The sequence below is a fragment of the Eubalaena glacialis genome, chromosome 16 (assembly GCF_028564815.1).
Source record: "Eubalaena glacialis isolate mEubGla1 chromosome 16, mEubGla1.1.hap2.+ XY, whole genome shotgun sequence".
Lineage (NCBI taxonomy): Eukaryota > Metazoa > Chordata > Mammalia > Artiodactyla > Balaenidae > Eubalaena > Eubalaena glacialis.
Genome location: NC_083731.1, coordinates 15,108,720 through 15,129,452, shown reverse-complemented (window position 1 = coordinate 15,129,452; position 20,733 = coordinate 15,108,720). Strand labels below are relative to the sequence as shown.

General features: G+C 38.7%; 1 protein-coding gene across 3 annotated transcripts in view; it reads right to left on the bottom strand.

Annotated features, from left to right (window-relative positions):
* Window positions 1-20,733, bottom strand: part of ABCC4 (ATP binding cassette subfamily C member 4 (PEL blood group)) — a 218,320-nt gene that overhangs the window by 35,182 nt on the left and 162,405 nt on the right. For all 3 annotated transcript variants that reach the window (XM_061171226.1, XM_061171227.1, XM_061171228.1), the window contains 6 exons: window positions 14,969-15,119; window positions 13,379-13,498; window positions 11,796-11,906; window positions 10,700-10,800; window positions 9,470-9,661; window positions 3,977-4,132 (listed from right to left, as the gene is read on the bottom strand). In XM_061171226.1, the coding sequence (XP_061027209.1) occupies window positions 3,977-4,132; window positions 9,470-9,661; window positions 10,700-10,800; window positions 11,796-11,906; window positions 13,379-13,498; window positions 14,969-15,119 (831 nt within the window). The remainder of the gene's footprint in view (window positions 1-3,976; window positions 4,133-9,469; window positions 9,662-10,699; window positions 10,801-11,795; window positions 11,907-13,378; window positions 13,499-14,968; window positions 15,120-20,733) is intronic.

The window sequence follows — 20,733 nt, the reverse complement described above, 5'->3', positions numbered from 1 at the left end:
ATAGAAACAAAGAAAACAATAGCAAAGATCAATAAAACTAAAAGCTGGTTCTTTGAGAAGATAAACAAAACTGATAAACCACTAGCCAGACGCATCAAGAAAAAGAGGGAGAGGACTCAAACCAATAAAATTAGAAATGAAAAAAGAGAAGTTACAACAGACACCACAGAAATACAAAGCATCCTAAGAGACTACTACAAGCAACTCTATGCCAATAAAATGGACAACCTGGAAGAAATGGACAAATTCTTAGAAAGGTATAACCTTCCAAGACCGAACCAGGAAGAAATAGAAAATATAAACAGACCAATCACAAGTAATGAAATTGAAACTGTGATTAAAAATCTTCCAACAAACAAAAGTCCAGGACCAGATGGCTTCACAGGTGAATTCTATCAAACATTTAGAGAAGAGCTAACATCCATCCTTCTCAAACTCTTCCAAAAAATTGCAGAGGAAGGAACACTCCCAAACTCCTTCTATGAGGCCACCATCACCCTGATACCAAAACCAGACAAAGATACTACAAAAAAAGAAAATTACAGACCAATATCACTGATGAATACAGATGCAAAAATCCTCAACAAAATACTAGCAAACAGAATCCAACAACACATTAAAAGGATCATACACCATGATCAAGTGGGATTTATCCCAGGGATGCAAGGATTCTTCAATATACGCAAATCAATCAATGTGATACATCATATTAACAAATTGAAGAAGAAAAACCATATGATCATCTCAATAGATGCAGAAAAAGCTTTTGACAAAATTCAACACCCGTTTATGTTAAAAACTCTCCAGAAAGTGGGCATAGAGGGAACCTACCTCAACATAATAAAGGCCATGTATGACAAACCCACAGCAAACATCATTCTCAATGGTGAAAAACTGAAAGCATTTCCTCTAAGATCAGGAACAAGACAAGGATGTCCACTCTCGCCACCATTATTCCATAAAACATAGTTTTGGAAGTCCTAGCCACGGCAATCAGAGAAGAAAAAGAAATAAAAAGAAGACAAATTGGAAAAGAAGAAGTAAAACTGTCACTGTTTGCAGATGACATGATACTATACATAGAGAATCCTAAAGATGCCACCAGAAAACTACTAGAGCTAATCAATGAATCTGGTAAAGTTGCACGATACAAAATTAATGCACAGAAATCTCTTGCATTCCTATACACTAATAATGAAAAATCTGAAAGAGAAATTAAGGAAACACTCCCATTTACCATTGCAACAAAAAGAATAAAATATCTAGGAATAAACCTACCTAGGGAGACAAAAGACCTGTATGCAGAAAACTATAAGACACTGATGAAAGAAATCGAAGATGACACAAACAGATGGAGAGATATACCATGTTCTTGGATTGGAAGAATCAACATTGTGAAAATGACTCTACTACCCAAAGCAATCTACAGATTCAATGCAATCCCTATCAAATTACCAATGGCATTTTTTACGCAACTAGAACAAATAATCTTAAAATTTGTATGGAGACATAAAAGACCCCGAATAGCCAAAGCAGTCTTGAGGGAAAAAAACGGAGCCGGAGGAATCAGACTCCCTGACTTCGGACTATACTACAAAGCTACAGTAATCAAGACAATATGGTACTGGCACAAAAACAGAAACACAGATCAATGGAACAAGACAGAAAGCCCAGAGATAAATGCATGCACCTACAGTCAACTAATCTATGACAAAGGAGGCAAGGATATACAATGGAGAAAACACAGCCTCTTCAATAAGTGGTGCAGGGAAAACTGGACAGCTACATGTAAAAGAATGAAATTAGAACACTCCTTAACACCATACACAAAAATAAACTCAAAATGGATTAGAGACCTAAATGTAAGACTGGGCACTATAAAACTCTTAGAGGAAAACATAGGAAGAACACTCTTTGACATAAATCACAGCAAGATCTTTTTTGATCCACCTCCTAGAGTAATGGAAATAAAAACAAAAATAAACACATGGGACCTAATGAAACTTCAAAACTTTTGCACAGCAAAGGAAACCATAAACAAGACGAAAAGACAACCCTCAGAATGGGAGAAAATATTTGCAAAGGAATCAACAGACAAAGGATTAATTTCCAAAATATATAAACAGCTCATGCAGCTCAACATTAAAAAAACAAACAACCCAATCCAAAAATGGGCAGAACACTTAAATAGAGATTTCTCCAAAGAAGACATACAGATGGCCAAGAAGCACATGAAAAGCTGCTCAACATCACTAATTATTAGAGAAATGCAAATCAAAACTACCATGAGGTATCACCTCACACTAGTTAGAATGGGCATCATCAGAAAATCTACAAACAACAAATGCTGGAGAGGGTCTGGAGAAAAGGGAACCCTCTTGCACTGTTGTGTAAATTGATACAGCCACTATGGAGAACAGTATGGAGGTTCCTTAAAAAACTAAACATAGAATTACCATATGATCCAGCAATCCCACTACTAGGCATATACCCAGAGAAAACCATAATTCAAAAAGACACATGCACTCCAATGTTCATTGTAGCACTATTTACAATAGCCAGGTCATGGAAGCAACCTAAATGCCCATCGACGGATGAATGGATAAAGAAGTTGTGGTACATATATACAATGGAATATTACTCAGCCATAAAAAGGAACGAAATTGGGTCATTTGTGGAGACGTGGATGGATCTAGAGACTGTCATACAGAGTGAAGTAAGTCAGAAAGAGAAAAACAAATATCGTATATTAATGCATATATGTGGAACCTAGAAAAATGGTACCGATGAACTGGTTTGCAAGGAAGAAATTGAGACACAGATGTAGAGAACAAACATATGGACACCAAGGGGGGAAAGCGGCAGGGGGTGGGCGTGGTGATGTGATGAATTGGGCAATTGGGATTGACAGGTATACACTGATGTGTATAAAATTGATGACTAATAAGAACCTGCTGTATAAAAAAATAAATAAAATTCAAAAATTGAAGAAAAAAACCCAAAGTAAAAAAAGAAAAAAAAAAACTCAGCAAGTTTGTCAAAGCAGAGAGCAGGATAGAAGATGAAGGCACAGGGCCTATGTTGCCCTTGGGTATATATCTGGAGGATAGGAATTGCTCAATAAAAGTTCTCTGAATTATATTGAGTGGGTGAAAACATAAGGAATGACAGGAGTTTCTATTGTGCAAATAATCAAACACTCCCTGAAAACCGTACTTATTTAAGAAGTGGAAAAAAAGAAAACAGAATCAGAGCCCGATTCAACGCTCCACCATCACAGAAACCACGTATGGGGTCTACGGGAAGCACTCCACACACACTGACCTATTTAGTCCTCACAACAGCTCGATGAGTTGGTCCTGTTAGCTGCCTCGAAAGGGAGAGAAAACCGAGGTGCACAGAGATGGAATTCCAAATCCCGTGTTCTTCCTCACTATTCCGCAGTGCCTGCCTGATTAAAATCACTTACTAATGGCTGAATTCTAAAAGTCTCTCCAAAGCATATATACATGCTGTAATTCTCAAAGCCCCACAGTTTCACAGAAAGTACTCCAGGGAGATAAGCACCTTTGAAAAGGTAGCTTATTTCCTACAGCATAATTCCATCATTAAGACACTTAAAATTCGTGTTTCCAGAAACAAACCGCTCACATGCTAAACAAACCACTTATTTTTTTTCAGAATTATGTGGTTATCAGTGGATAAAATTGTGGTACCTGAGAAAGTCTGAATCCAGAAATCTGTCTGGGTAAGTTATTAAATCACAGGCACACACACAAAAAAACAAACGAACAAACAAACCAAACCAGGTATCTGATGAAAATATCTGTTGAAAATCCCTGAAGTTAAAAATATGCTCTGTTGGGGGAAAAAGGATCAACTCTTTCATCCAATTTTTAAAAAAAAATCAAATTGAAAGACATTAAACTTAGGTGCCGTATTAAAAGAATATGTGTCAATGCTCTGAAGTGCATACCTGAGGTATGATTGACATTTTCTTCCTTAAATCGTGAAGTCCAATTTCGGTTGTCAAGATCTTATCAATCCAAATTTTACCTTCAGGTTCTGACAATCTAAAAAGGGCAGCGATGAGGGAACTTTTTCCAGCTCCTGTTCTTCCCACAATGCCAACCTGTAAAGAGATCCAGGAGGGATTAAGGATTCACAATATGCAACAAACCTAGGAAAACCCTTGGTTGTTGAAGATGAATTTTAAAAGTTCTGTACACAGAAATAACTAATTTTCTTGTCAACTGCATTATTATGAACTTTCATCAAATCTTTAACCGTGGTCATTTTTAAGTCTTTTGTCATTTACAGACAGTTCTGGGTGTACTCTGATGCTTTTGTTAATATGTTCCTATAAAAGGGTTTCATCTTCAGGAAATTCATGGAAAAGACTCTGACAAGTACAGGTTTCTGGTACCTGACTGTACTGCTGAACTGAATGAATAAGCATTTTCAGAACTCTAATGAAAAACTGATGAGCTCATAAAAGTGCTAACAAAAGATCAAGATGAAAAAAAAAAATTAATTACATGGGACTGAGTGAACTGATGAGGATGAGTATAATTTTTGTGACTTTCTGGTTGAATTTAAAAAAAGAAAAAATCCCACAAGAACTCAGAGGCAAAGAATATACAAATCAATTTTCACTGCAAAGTAAAGGAGCTGTTGCAGTGGAGGATTACTGGACTGAATGTCAATATTATGACATAGTATGAGTGTGTTTCATGTTTGGTAATTGCAATCATTGTTGCTTTTGTTGTGGTCATCCATGTACAATGCTTGGTGTCAGTCTATTTATCTCTTGTAAAAATAAAATACAGTGTGTGTGGAAAAAAAAAAAAAAAAAAAAGTTCTGTACAGAGTGTAGTCTATAACTTTCTCAACTGTGGCACTGTTGAAATTTTGGGAAAGATAATTCTTCGTTGGGGAATGGGGGCTGTCCTGTGTATTCTAGGATGTTTAGCAGTATCCCTGGACTCTGCCCACTAGATACCAGGAGCACCCCCGAGATTGCGGCAACCAAAAATGTCAGACATTGACAAATGTCCCCGGTTAAGACCCCCTGGTCCAAGGAAGAGTTAAAATAACAGAATCAGTCTACTGGCAGTGAAACAACAGCAGTTTCCCATGTGTTCAATTAGCAGTCAGCTTTTAAATTAGTTGTATTCCTAGTGTCTGGCTATTCTGAACATTGAGAATTATGTGAGCAATTTTACAGAGATGTCAACAAGAAAAGTAAGAAGTATTATACACAAACAAGAATTCAGGATCCCAGATTCTATCATTTAAGAGGAAGTATTCTTTGGCAGACAAACAAAATCACTTCCTGATAAGAAATACCTTAATAATGCTCTATCTTGAAAGGAAACACCTTAAAATTGTAAAATGCAGGTCTCAGTGTCTTAAAAGGCAGTACCCAGTAGGCAAAATACACACAATGAGACCAACAACAACAACACAAATAACATTTGCTATTTATATGGGACCTTTCATCTGAGCACTTCAAAAGGCATTTTACAAACCAATTAATACTTCTAATTAAACCTTGGAAAGATACATGTCACGTATCGGTCAAGTTATTAAAATCAAAGCAGAGAGAAATTAAGTGCATTAACAATAAGATCAAAGAATCAATATAATGCAGGTAAAATGCTGGTCAGGAATGAAACTGTATTGTAAAAACTGGATTTTAGCTGTCTGAATTCAAACATGTATGCAGAAACTGGCCTTTTTTTACCAGTGAGCTTCCCAACTACAAATTCCCTGGTGGGAGCTTCCCAAGAGATGATTTCATCTCTATTTATAAATCTAAATACAGATGGGGGCCTAAGATATGCTTTCAATCATTTGTAAATTAATTCAGTAAATTTTAAAAACTCATGGCTTTAAACGGAGAAGAACTAAACCCCTCTGAGCACTGATTATACAACGGTAACTTGATATATTTTCTCATTAAATACCTCCAAAGTTTCGAATCTTAGTCTGTAAAAACAATAGTCGAATTTCAAAAAATAATTTATCTTTATAGAGATTAACTGAAAGAAAAGTGGCTTTAGTTGATTTACATTTGTAGCCATTTTGTATGATATGGTAAATCCTAATTTATATAATATAGATGGGACAATTTCTGCATATAGGCAGGTCCTAGAGGGTATATATACATATGGGTCATTTGTTCTGTGTACATGCAGACTTTGAACATACTATGGATTTGATTCCAGACCACCACAAAAATGGGAATATCGCAAAATAAAGCAAGTCATATGAATATTTTTCTTCCTCTGTGCATACAAAGGTTATGTTTACACGATACTGTAGCATACTAAATGTACAACAGAATTATGTCTAAAAAAGAATGTATATACTTAATGTCAAATACTTTACTGCTCAAAAAAGGCTAACCATCATCTGAGCCTTCATCGGGTTGTAGTAAGCTTAAGAACACTGATGACAGTTCACGATAACAAATATAATTATAATGAAAAGGTTTAAAATATTGCACGAATTACCAAACTGTGACAAAGAGACACGAAGTGAGCAAATGTTGTAGGAAAAATTGTGCTGATGGACATGCTCAATGCAGGGTTGCAACAAATGTTCGATTTGTTATTTAAAAAAACACACACACACACGCAAAAAACCCCAAAGAAACAGCGGTATGCCTGTATTTCTGGGTGTTCTCATATGTAAATCAGCACACATCAGAACACAGGTGAGAACTGTGTCTGTGAGAATGTGTGTATATTCCTATGCTATTAGCTGCACTGAAACTGATCCATCTATGCAAACTGGAACATTTGTAGACTCCTGGTAAACGGCGTAGACACGGCAGTGGCACCGAAGGCTGCTTACGGCCACAGGAATGGAAGTACAACACTCCAGTGAGGAGAGTAAGAAAAAAGCAACTCAAAGAAAACCCAGCTTAGGCTATTTCTACCATTCAGTTATCAAAACTATAACCTGAAAGTCTTTTCCAGGTCACCAAAGGGTTTTACCAATTGCCTGAGAAGAGTGTCACCATTACCAGTTAAGTTTACATTCCTAAAAGCAAAGACACTTGGAGAAAACCTTTACTGCGAGGTCTCCCTCAAATGCGATGCTGAGTCAGTAGGTCTGGGTGGGCCTGAGATTCTGCATTTCTAAGACGCTCCAGGCGATGCAGGTGCTGCTGGCCCGGGCACCACAGCCTGAGTCACAAGGAATTAGGAAGCCTGCAGGGGAAGTGGGACAATCTGGGGGTGAGGGGAGGGGTTTCCGAGAAAATATTATGTAAAAGAGGAGAAAATGTAGCAAACTGATATTTTTGCACATTATAGCAAGGTCTAGTAAGCATCTGTAAGAATGTATTATTCAAGTAATAGCTCTGAGCAAGAAAAAAAAAAAACAAACCAAAATCAATCTACCTCTAGGGCTGGAAAAGGCTTGAAAATGGCCCAGTACTCTCTAAAATGATCAAATCAACCACAAAATCATCTAAATGAAAAATGCAGCCAGTGTTCAGAATCTAACCAGGAAGCCTAGGGTGCTATTTACCTCATTTTGGGTCTTTATTTTTACTTGCTATTTCTTCCATGAATTAGAAACCTGCATAGTGCCTATTAATTTTTCCCATTTACTAGAACTTCCAGAAATTGGGACAGCAGAGGAAAGAATGGAAAGAGAATAAAGCTCCACTTCTGCTGGCCTGGCTCACTCCCACATCCTCCCCCGCAGCAGCCTCTCTCATTCAAATCCAACACCAAAGGAGTGTCCCAGAGTAACAGGGGCTGGGGCAGGTGTGCAGGAGAGGAAACCTGGGATGTACACAGACGGAGTGAAATGGCTTCATGACTATTCTACCCAGGTATAATCTCCAAACACAGAAATGAAGCTAATGGTGATACTGTGAGTGGATCAAGACATAAATAAAAAGTCACGTTACTACAGTTATTCAGTCTCCAGATTCAATTGTCCCACAAACATTTTACAAGCTCAGCTAATCCTATGACTTGGGGATTTTAAGATGGAAGAATACACACATGTTATGTTCCTAAGTTCTACTGCAGAGTTTCTTAGATAAATTTCCCCAAAAGCCAGAAAATATGAATTAAGACATGTGCAAATTAACAGAATTATGTATCAAACAGGAAATATGATGGACACATTGTCGGTGAGTAAGCAAACATCGCCTACAGAGTTCTCAGGGACAGGATTGCATCAAGAGCTGCAGTGAATGTTTTCTCGACACAGCGATCCTCACCTTCTTCCCAACCTACGGTGAAACTGGAAATAATTAGAAGCCAGCTTTTGCCGTGTGACTAACTGAAGCTGCTCCCTGGGTACCATTTGGGCATTAAGTTGAATATTCTTTCCCATCACAAGGGTATCATTCATTAAATTATGGCTGTAGTCCACTAGATGGGTCTGTGGTGGAAAGAGTTTTAAAGAGCAGTTCTTAATGTATTTAACTCTCAAGGTAATCAGTTGTTTACGCAGTTGTCTTGTGTGTGTATTTTGGTTACTGGTTGCTCACACCTGTACATGTTACTCACTCACTCTCCCAGCCAGCAGTTCCTCAGCACCCTCTCTGTGCCTATAGAATGCCAATTTTGGGGGAACAAGAGATGAAAACAAGATGCTCGCCGATCTTAAGGAGCCTCAGTGTTCTGTGAGATACAGACCCACCATTACAAAGCACGCCACAGATGCCACCAGTTAATTGTGGTAAAATACAGATAACATAAAATTTACCAACTAAACCATTTTTAAGTGGACAGTTTAGTGATAAGTACATTCATATTCTTGTCCCTCCAGAATATTTTCTCCCTTGTAACAAAGAAACTCTGTACCCATTAAACAACAACACCCAATTCCCCTTACCCAGTCTCTGGTGACCACCATCCTACTTTCTGCCTTCATGGATCTGACTACTCTAGGAACCTCATATAAGTGGAATCATACAGTATTTGTTCTCTTTATGTCTAACTTATTTCATTTAACCTGATGTCCTCAAGGTTTATCCATAGATTGGAATTCTTCTCCTTTTTAAGGCTGAATAATATTTCATTGTTAAGGATATAGCACATTTGTTTACCCATTCATCTGTTACTTTCATTATGTAAAAGACGCTGAGGAAGAATAGAGGGTCTCAGAGAAGCAGACGAATGAGAGTTGACTCAGAAAATGAGGAGACTTTCACCAGCCACATGACAGAAGGGAAGGGTCTCTGAGGTCAAGGGGCAGCGTGCGCACAGGAAGCAGGGAGGACACGATACAGTGGCAGAACCTACACACGACCCGAGTGCAGGGGGTGTACGTACATCAGGACTTGAAGCTGGAGGGGCAGGTGCGGGGAGCTTCCTGCCACCATGTCCGTTCTCATTTAGTCTCTTTTTCAAGAGCTTGCCCTGGTCCCGCCTGAGGGACCGATCTAATCAGCATCCACACAGCAAAAAAAAAGAGGCAAATGGCTAAAACAAACCTTTTCTCTTGATTTAATGAGTGCTGTCAGGTGCTTCAATACCAGAGGCCCATCTAAGCTGTACGAGAAGTTCACATTGTCAAAGACGATCACTCCTTCCTGGGGCCAGGACGGTGGTGGGCGTTTCTGGTATTCCCAGGATGCTTCTTTTTCCAGATCTGTATATTCAATCACCCTTTCTACTGAAATCATCTGAAAGATATGACATCACATGAGTTAGGAACAGAGGGTCTTGTTTATGGATGTTCAAAGACTGTGAATGAGATGTTCTGCATTTATATCATTATATCTGCTTTTATATAATGAAGAATATCTCAGGTCTTAACAACCCCAAAAGACAGAAGTAGTAGTTTGATGGGGATACTGATGATTTGTAAACTTGTTCATTGTCTTGTAACACTTTTATTATGGCTACCTTCTTCAACATTATATTAAAACAAAAAGAACTAGAGAAATGAATACTATGATTTCACTGATCCAATTTTCACAAATGAATTTTAAAAAACACAGAATTTTGTCAATGAAAAGAATATGTATGGACGCCCACCAGTAGCATTTTGCTACAGAAGGGTCATCTGTTATAGATGAATAGAACTGCATAGTCAGTACACCTCATTTTCATAATTAGTTACTGTCTTCTCTGTTACAGAGCGAAATAGAAAAGTTTCATTTTCATCATTTTTCTCCCTTTAGGAGAAATTGAAAATATTTGAAACAGCAGAGAATTTACATATTGACTAAGGCCTTCTAAACAACCATAATTTGATAGTATATTCAGAGAGAAGGGGCACCAATAAATTCAGGTGTTCAACACATACGAGGAAAAATTCTCAAATGGGGAGGGTGCGGAATAATTAAATTAAATGAATTAAACAAATAAATCTCAAAATACTAAATTCTCCTTTCACCAGGAATGAGGAATTACCCTAGCTTATATCTTCTCCAGGATTTCAGAACCTCCCTCCTACAGAGACATTTATTATATTTGAAGACAGCTTGTGATGAATATAAAACCTGCTGACATGGCATGTGTAAGACTGAGAAAAAGATGTATATATTTTATTTTAAATAAATTGTAAACAGATGGAGTAAGGATCTAACAAACCCCGTTAGCTATGATGTAAAAAAAAAAAAAAAAAGAAAAGTTTTAAGATTTTTTTTTAACATAAGAATTGCCTTTATGTGATGTAATGACAAGGAGACCTGAAAAGACTAAAAGGTAAATGTTACCATATTTTCAACTTCGGCACTTTGCCTTACGCACCACTGGAACATCCCCATGAGCGTAAGGGCGTAGGACAGCGCGAGGCCAACCTGCCCGGCATCCAAAGCTAAATGAGGAAGAAGAAAGGAAATAATTTAGTTCCATTCTTAACCCTGAGTTGGGATCCTACTGTCACTGTACCAAGACTTCTTTATAATATTTAAAACACTTGCACATAACAACAGCATTACTTATATTTTTACTACCTGTTGATTGAGACCATGATACAACGAAAAACAAAAAAAACAAAAAGAAAAAACAAACAAACAAAAGAAACTATGAACTCAGAAAACTATTAAATAAGTTTATTAATCCCGACAGGATTGACATACACTTGACAGTATTATACAGGCGAGGAATCATGTCATCATTTAGGCTTTCGTCATTATGGTTTCAAGGACCATTATGTAATTTCACTTTGTTCGCCCAACGCAGCTGCAGTTGGAAACCACGAAAAAAAAGTCAATAGGTTCTAAGAGCCAGTACTTTTAAATCTAAAATACTGCTCTCATTGTTCCATTATTAAACACTATGATTCAGTGTTGTTACTACGGAATAGTTAGGGATGGTGAATTCATGCCACACACTCCATTACCTGCTCATCTGGTACCCATACAGCAGAGGATACTGTTCTTTCCTACAGAGAATATTTCTCACCTCAGTACACCAGGCATCTACAACCAAGAGATCCGAGGAGCCTGAATGCCATAGGCTTGACAAAAAGCTTAATAGCACACTTGGTTCTCTCCTCCTAACACTAAGACGCTATCAGGCATGTTCAGAAGATCAGTTGCTAGAGTTGTATAGACTTCAACCCATTTAAGAAATATAAAAGGATCAAAGCCCTCATCAAGACATCTCATTAAAGGCCTCATCAAGACCCAAATGACTCCTCTACAAGGGCCACACTGAAAAACCACACGCTGCAAACACTTTAATACAATTCACTAGAACCAAACGGTATATGGTATTAGACAAAGAGGCAAGAGTTTAAATTAATAACTGCAAACGAAGCTATAAATTGTAATTATAATACAAATAGTTATTCACATCTGTACTTACTTTCTGCCAGAATCAGGGACCCAAAGGCAACAACGATGACAAAGATGGCACAGATGGCATCCAGACGCACAGCAAACCATCGGGACGTAGTCAAAAACAAGAACCAAGCCTCTGGATTGGCGAAGTATAATAAGCATAATGAATAAGCAGAAGTATCGTGTGGGCTGCTTCTAATGAGGGAGAGCATTTTGCTCAGTTGGGCTACAGAAGATTTCTACACAAGGTAGGACAGCAAAGCTCCACACCCCAGCAACCTGGAGATCACAAAAAGCTAGGCTCTGACACAAGACAACGTATGGTATACATAGATACCAGTCCAGGGGCTTTGTGGGAAGAAGGTCCTAAAATCTTCAACCCACAGGTTATAAACAGAATTACGATCATAATAATGAACACAGAAAAATGGTCTTGGTGGTGTGTTTCTTACAGTTCTGGGCCTCAACATGAGGCTCATCCTCTCACAGGGCTGACTGCTCCTAGTTCTCTTCTGGCAGACAGCGCAGCTCACACTCTGTTTCCAGCACCTTCTGCACTTACCACAGGGCCCTGCATAGCGTTTATTCTTAGGAGCCAGTATCCAAACGACCATCAGCTAACAGGATCTGCATGTGGCTCTCAAAATGCCACTTTATCTTCAAAATACAATAAAGGTTGGCAAGTTGGGCCAGGATTTTACTGACTTAGAGGAAATTCTGGGTGGCAAATCTGATAAGAGAGAAATTATTTTCCTTCTTCAGGTCTGCCACCCTGTATGCTCTGAAAAGAGTCAGCAAATTACAGCCTGAGGGCCAAGAATGGCCACAACCTGCTTTTGTAAATAAAGCTTTACTGGAACACAGCCATTTGCTGATGTATTATTTTTGTCTGCTTTAGTGTAGTAATAAATAGCAAAGCTGGAATTCCCTGGTGGCGCGGTGGTTAAGAATCCGCCTGCCAACGCAGGGAAAACACGGGTTCGAGCCCTGGTCTGGGAAGATCCCACATGCCGCGGAGCAGCTGAGCCCGTGCACCACAACTACTGAGCCTGCACTCTAGAGCCCGCGAGCCACAACTACTGAGCCCACGTGCCTAGAGCCCATGCTCCACAAAAAGAGAAGCCACCGCAATGAGAAGCCTGCCCACGGCAACAAAGAGTGGCCCTCGCTCACCACAACTAGAGAAAGCCCATGTGCAGCAAGGAACACCCAATGCAGCCAAAAATGAACAAACAAACAAACAAATAAATAAATAAATATTTTGACAATTCAATTATTAAAATAAATAAATAGCAAAGCTGAGTAGTTGCAACAGATACCGTGTGGCTCTTTGCTTAAAAAAATAAAATCTGCTGACACCCTCCCTAAACGGACAGAAGGCCACAGGGCACCTTGATGGAAGGACAATGCAAGCCAGTCAGGGGAGAAAAGCAGGGGTGTGACAGGGGAAGAGAGGAGCACAGAGGGGAGGCTGAGAGGAAGGGGTGGGGAGGAGGACGTGGGGAGGCACAGAGAGAGGTGTGGGCCAGCGAGGCCACCTGACAAGGACTCAAGCCTCAGAAGGCAGCACCTCCCATCCTTTGAAATCATTTCCAGAAACTTACAGACCTGAATGCAAGTCCTGGTGTGCATCGAACAGTTCCTGAAACCTCTCTTCGGCATTGTACGCCCGGATGGTCCAGAGTCCTTGGAGAGAAGATGATAAGTGGGAAAATACTGGGCTCCGAGCTGGGGAAGCAGAGACAGACAAACGACAGAGAAAGTCAGGGAGACTTGATGCAAAGAAATCCACCGCCTTCCAAAGGGCACACCCAAGGGCTTCCTGGAGCGCTGCCTGGGGGAAGAGGGATGACGCCCCTCTTCTGGAGAGGATCCTCCATGTGACCCTCCAACTCCTGCTCACACTAAGCTTCACTTTTATGACCTGAACATGAAAGATTCTCTTTAAAACCATCTATGACCAAATTCAAATCTGACCTAGATTTAGATAATGAATCTCCATACTAACTCAATCAACAAGGTCCTCCTCAAACAGGGCCACATTCCAAATTCTTCCCTGACATCCCTCCAGGTAGAAATTACTGTTCACTAATTTTTGATTCAGTATCATTTTTAAATTTAATTCTCCGTCAGAGTCCCTCACCACACTGAATTTTGATGAAATTGTGTGTGAATTTTGATGAAATTGTGTATCTGTGTGTTGTCTCCACCTTAGATTAGAAACTTAAGGACTGGCACAGGACAGAGGCGAGATAAGTAAGGTGAACGGACAGTCTACCATCTCCTTCCATCCTGGGAATTTTTCTACACCTATGCCAAGAGTCTCTTCGTGCGCCACGGAGCACCTGGGCATCACACGGCCCTTGTGCCCAGAGGACCCATGCAGTCAAGGGGTCTTTGAATAGTTTCGACTTCCGCTCTGGGAACCTGATGGATGTTTTTATAACTGCCCTACTGGATACTTGAGGCATTTGGAGGCCACTGTGGTATGTGACACTGATATCACTCTTTTAGAATCTGACAGTGGCCATTCTCTTTTTAGTGACTACGCATCAGTTTGGGGCCTCGTGTCACATGACTGGCCATTTGTTTCCTGGCATCTTCTCCAAGAGCACGCTGAGCAACAAGCACCACGGTCTGGCTCCTGCACATCAGGGAACAGGTGGGTTGTAGGTTGCTGGGCAGGGAGGACCCCTTTTGGTTTTCATTCCCCACCGTGAATGAGGCAACTTGCTTTTTTTGTGGGCAGATTCTGAGCCTGTGACCTTTCTGGGATGAGTGATAACTTGTGCTTTATCAGCAGGAAATACTGACATCACTTTGTTACCTGTGCATCTCCTAGAGAAGACGTTAGTTCTAACATGATGAAATACTGTATTTTTAAGAAAAGTATTTATGGAGTAGATGCTCTGTGTGAGGAAGTATGTCATGAACAAGACAGAAACAGTCTCCTTCCTCATGGTCTCACATGCATCCTCCTTGTGCTAAAATGAAAAGCTGCAGCTGACCCGCCACCAGTTCCATTTGCCTTAAGGGCCACATGGACTCACAGTGGCCATAATATCCAATTACCTAATGTTAACTTAGTGAGAAATTCCAGAAGACAGAGTCTGCAGAATTTCAGGGGTCTGGTTCATTACAGCATAAATGGAAGCCAGCCTGAGTTGCCATCCCAACCTGAGAGCCCCGGGTACTCACTTGTAGATTCAAGGCGTTTCACATCCCTTGACGTCTGTAAGAAATATCTCCGGAGAACAAAGAAAATGATGCCAAGGGGAACCAGGGGTATCGCAATCCAAGGAATCACCGAAACCGCCACACCCACCACACCAATCACTTGTAGAAATGTCTGGAAGAGTGAAAACAGATACAGTGGCCTCTTTATCCAGCATTCTCTTCAAAAATAACCTTTAATGGGTTGTTTTGTTAGGATTAAACTCCTTTCTTCGAAGGACATGTTGGAATGGTAAGGAATGCTTTCCCATCCAAAGAAAGAAGAATATTATAGGTGTTGCTCATGATATTTATTGCACGCTTACCATGTGACAAACTTTTTCTAAAAAATATTTGTTTATTTATTTGTTTGTTTGTTTATTTATTTTTGGCTGCATTGGGTCCTCGTTGCTGTGCACAGGCTTTCTCTAGTTGCGGCGAGCGGGGGTTACTCTTCGTTGCGGTGCACAGGCTTCTCATTGCAGTGGCTTCTCTTGTTGAGGAGCACAGGCTCTAGGTGCTCGGGCTTCAGTAGTTGTGGCTTGCAGGCTCAGTAGTTGCGGCTCGTGGGCTTTCAAGCGCAGGCTCAGTAGTTGTGGCGCACGGGCTTAGTTGTTCTGCGGCATGTGGGATCTTCCCGGACCAGGGCTCGGACCCGTGTCCCCTGCGTTGGCAGGTGGATTCTTAACCATTGTGCCACCAGGGAAGTCTGAGAAACACTCTTAATCTAAGCAAAAACTGGGATATACCAACAACATAAAAGGATGGTGATGGGAATTAAATGAGATACTGTATATAAAGTGCCTACCAGTTCATATATAACAAATATAAGTTCTAACTCCCTTACTTGTGTTCTAGATTCAAGGAGCCAGGGGAGATGGGATGGTGTATTAATAGATTTATGGACCCAAAGAATCTTAAGAATCTCATGAGGTTGGACCCTGTTAGACAGTTCATTCTAACGACCGGAACAGCTTAGTACTAACCAAGGACATATCGGAGCAGGTGCTATTTTTCCTAGGTGTGGTAATGATGTCACCTGTACCAAAGTGACTGTGGCTTTTCTCTGGCCACAGAGAAAACTTGAATGTGAGGTCTATTCTGTTTGAAGACACACTTTTAAAATAATATGAATAAACCTCATCCCTGCTACAGTTTCTGTCCCCTCTGTATTTTCTTCCCAACTCTAGGCCTTCCAAAGATTGATAACCTTAGGGGAATGGAGGCAAGTCAACATTTTTTGAGATGTTTCCTATTCTGTATCCTTTTTTTATTTCAAACTTTGCTTCTTATTAGTGGAAATTTACTGCTCTGAAATTGCTGAGCATTTCTTGGAGACTAAGGGGAAAAAATGGTAGACCTCTGAAGAACCAAAGCAAACCTGATTAAGAAGTATATTCCAAACAGAAGATCAATTTGACATTTTCTCTTTCATGCACCATGAATTGGTGAGTTGATATCAATGAAAGTACAAAAGCTACATTTTGTAAACTAGTGAATCCCAGGAAATTTAACTGTGTCCACCCTAGGTCACCCTTCTTGGTGGAATGAAGCAGCCTTGCTAGGATGTCAGGATGACTCAGGCAGAGGACTCTGTCACCACCACCTGTGGAAGGGAGGTGTAATGAGCACCTCCCATCCTCAGAAATGATGCTGTCCTGTGAGCAGCTCTTTCTGACAAACCACACTGTAAGCTAAATGACTTGTTAATCGAGTATAGAAAAAACAGTAAAGGAAAAAAAATAATAATAATAATGCCTTCTGGAAAATGTTAGTGGTTTTGTTTAAAAACCTCCCCATTCAAAAAATGTGAAAACTAAGATAACTGCTGTATTGCTAGTGCCCATGGCAAATTTTTTCGTAATACTGAAGAAATTCCACAATTCTCTAGATCTGGTTGACAACCAAATTAAATGGTGGTTATTACTGCACCCTCCACATTACCAATAATGGATGACATTTCATGAGGCTTGCCATGGGTCCCACCTCTCTAGTATTTCACAAGCATTACTAATTTCATTCTCATATCACATCTGAGTAGGAGAGATTATCCTTTCTGTTTATAAAGCTCAGAGAGGTTTGGGAGTTTGCTCAAAGTCAGAGAATTTACTCATTTTGTTCCCAAGCCTGTTCTTTTAATTTCTGCCTGATATAGTATCCCATATACAGATAAAATTCATAATAAAAAAATTAAGATCTAAATATACTCCCCTTTTATATTTTTCCCCATTTATTTGCATTCTCTCCCATGCAGGGACCAGTTCTAGTTTCCTAGCTAATTAGAGCCTGATCAGCTCACAGAGCAGACTGATCATTAAAAGGTCTTAAAAATGATTGCTCATAGAACACACTAACATGTTTTAATAATTACTGTTTAAATTTTTAAAAAACGTTTCATAAGAAAGCATAAAATACAACATGACTTAATTTTAATAAATATATAAACCCCAAGAACACAAACGTGAGGCTAAGGATTTTATAAGTTCAATATACACACTTGGATTAAAGTTTCCCCAGGAAGTCTCTAAGTCTAGAATTAACACTATATTCTAATATTGCAGACTTTAACATATTCCTTTCACAAGCACAGTGTGAAATATGAGGGCCTGTTTGCCTGTTTGGCATTTAAATTCCAAATTGCTTACAGTCCTGTAGGAATTCCTAGGTATCTCCACCCACATGTTACTTTAAACTTAATTCCATGGGATTCTGTTCCTGCTAGTCTCTGTGAAGCTTGTGCCAAAGAACATGTTCTCTATAAACACCAGTAAAAATGTATTCTTCTTACTTTATGCAAACAAATATGCCATCCATACTTTTGGCTCACTCCATTCTTATGTGAACTCTCTCGCTCACTCTTGTATTGGGCACAATGTGAAATATGTATTTAATCATAAAATCACTTAGTAAGTAGACAGGACTTTTATTATCTGTTTACAGGATTAAAAATAAAATCAGGATCATTATGATTGTTAACACCCCAAGAGCATTTCAAATCTTTGAATTTTTCTGTCAGTCAGACTCTTAAGAATTATATTCCAAGTTGTGTAAGTACAAATCGTCCACATTGCCTTAAACTATTACTGATTTTTGCAGAAGATATGACTCAAGTGCAATAAACAAAGCAAGATTCACTTCTTGGCAAGAAAATACAGCAAGATTTCCTTCTGACTTAGGGAGATAAAAAAATAATGCCCAGTTTTTGATCAGTAAGCTGTTTATTGATGTGGGTGTAGGAAAGATTCTTCTACCTATTTATTCTGGAAACATATGAGATTTTAAAAAAAGCCTTTCAATGAAATGACTATCTCATCAATTGTGCTGCTAGCTAACACAAGATTCTTGTAGAGGCAGTAAAATCCTGAACGCCTACACGAAGGTCTCTAAGTATTAAGAAATAAAATGTAATTTCTGGGACTTCCCTGGTGGTCCAGGGGTTAAGAATCTACCTTCCAAGGCGAGAGACGTGGGTTCGACCCCTTGTCCGGGACCTAAGATCTCACATGCCGTGGGGCAACTAAGCCCGCGAGCTCTGGAGCCTGGGCGCCACGACTAAAGAGAAGCCTACCTGCAACAACGAAGAGCCCACGTGCTGCAACGAAGAGTTGACACAGCCAAATAAATACATAAATAAATATTTTTTAAACATACAAAACAATATAATGTAATTTCTATGAAGCAATACTCCTTACCCTTCAATCACAGGATAAATAGAAGCAAAGGGAAAAATAGGGAAAGCTCTTCAGTGCAAGCTCCTAAACTTAATACTAACCCTGGAGTTAATATTGAGTCTGCAGGTGTAAGGTGATATGGTACCTTGCATGTCTAAGGGAGTCTACAGATCAGCTCTGGTTCCAGACCCCTCCTTTATCACATTTCTTTTGACCTCACCCAACCCAATTAACTCTTTTATATAAGAAAATGATAAAAAGTGGTGTGTCTTATCTCTATGATGAGATCCATACACACTCTAATATTAATAAAGCTTTTCTAAACCTGTCCTTTCCTTAGGATTCACTAATCATGCTTTTCATCCCTCAGTTGACTGCCTTAGATCTTTTCAGATCCACACTAGCTGTGGAACCTGTGTAATCCTTCAGGTAGCCCTTAATCCTGAGTCACAATTAACTCCACTAAAGAGTGAATGGTGGGGTTTGGTTTACAGTTTCTTAACCAACACAAGAGAAATGATTAGGGGAACAGAGTGCACTTCTCCCTTCCTTTGTGTTCAGCAAATCTCAATGATCAATAGCTTCCTTACTAACTTTTTTCAGTATTTGAGCTTATTATGAAATTCAAGACTATAGTCCATCTATTTCCTATGTTTGAAAAGCACAGCTTAGAAATAACACCAAATAAAAGTGGAAATAAAATGTTGAACAAGGTACCCCATGTAAAAACTAACCAAAAGAAAGCTGGAATATCTATCTAACATGAAGTTAGGAAGGATTCTTAGAAATAAAGGAAAACATTACATAAGAATAAAGGGTCAATTTTATCTAGAAGATATTTTAAAAAATCCAAACTTACATAATCCTAATAACACAGCTCAATAATGTATAAAGCAAAATCTGACAGAACTCAGTAGAAATAGACAATGCCATACCCATAGTGGGAGATTGAAACCCACCCATCTCAAAAACTGATAGAAAAAGCAGATAAAAATCAATGGAGATATAAAAGATTTTTAAAATGTCATTAATATATTTGACCTAATTAGGAACTATACAACACGGCAGTCAGTGATTACATAAGACATTCTTTTCAATTGCATATATCGTATACCATAAAGCAAGTATCAACAAACTTCAAGGGACAGAAATTGTACAGAATATATTCTGACCTAAGCGGATTTAACAAGAAATCAATAACAAAAAGGTAACTAGTATATCACTAAATATTTGGAAGTTCAATAATACATTTCAAGGTATCATCTAATTCAAAATTACAATAAAATTACAAAGAATTTTAGCATAAAAGAAAATGAATATCTACAAATATTAAAATTTGAAGGCTGCAACTAAGGTGCTTATAGGTAAATTTATAACTTTAAACATTTTTTTTTAAAGGCCACAGAGAATACATGGGAAATCTCTGAATCTTCCTCTTAATTTCACTGTGAACTAAAAACTGCTGTAACAAAAAAAAAACAGTCTTATTTAAAAAAACAAAAAGAAAGTATAAAAGTCAAGGGTCTTAAAATCCATCTTAAAATAAAAGAACAGCATATTACACAAAATTATGTAAAAGAATGGAAAGTAAAAAGCAGACACTAATGAAATACAAAACTACCTTGTAAGGAGAAAAATTAATAAACCCAAAGCTTGGTTCTTTGAAAGCACCAAGGAAATATAAAAAAAAAAGGGGGGGTGGTGGTTACCATTAACGTGAATTAAAAGAGAATAACACAAGAGATATCACAGGCACTAAAAACGGGATATAATGAGCAGTGCTCATAAACTTAAAAATACAATGCAAACAACAAATTTCTTGAAAAACCACATACAAAGACTGACATAATATGAAACAGAAAATCTGAATACTTCCATATCAATTTAAGAATCTGACTCCATAATATGAAAATTTCCCACCACTATAGGGCTTCACAAGTAGATTGTGAAAAAAGTTTTACCAAATTCTTCCAGGGAATTTGACTCCAGCATTATCATGATATAAAAACCACACAAACACATTAAAAGAAAAAAAATTACAATCCAAACTGTCTTAGGAACACTAAACAACATACCAAT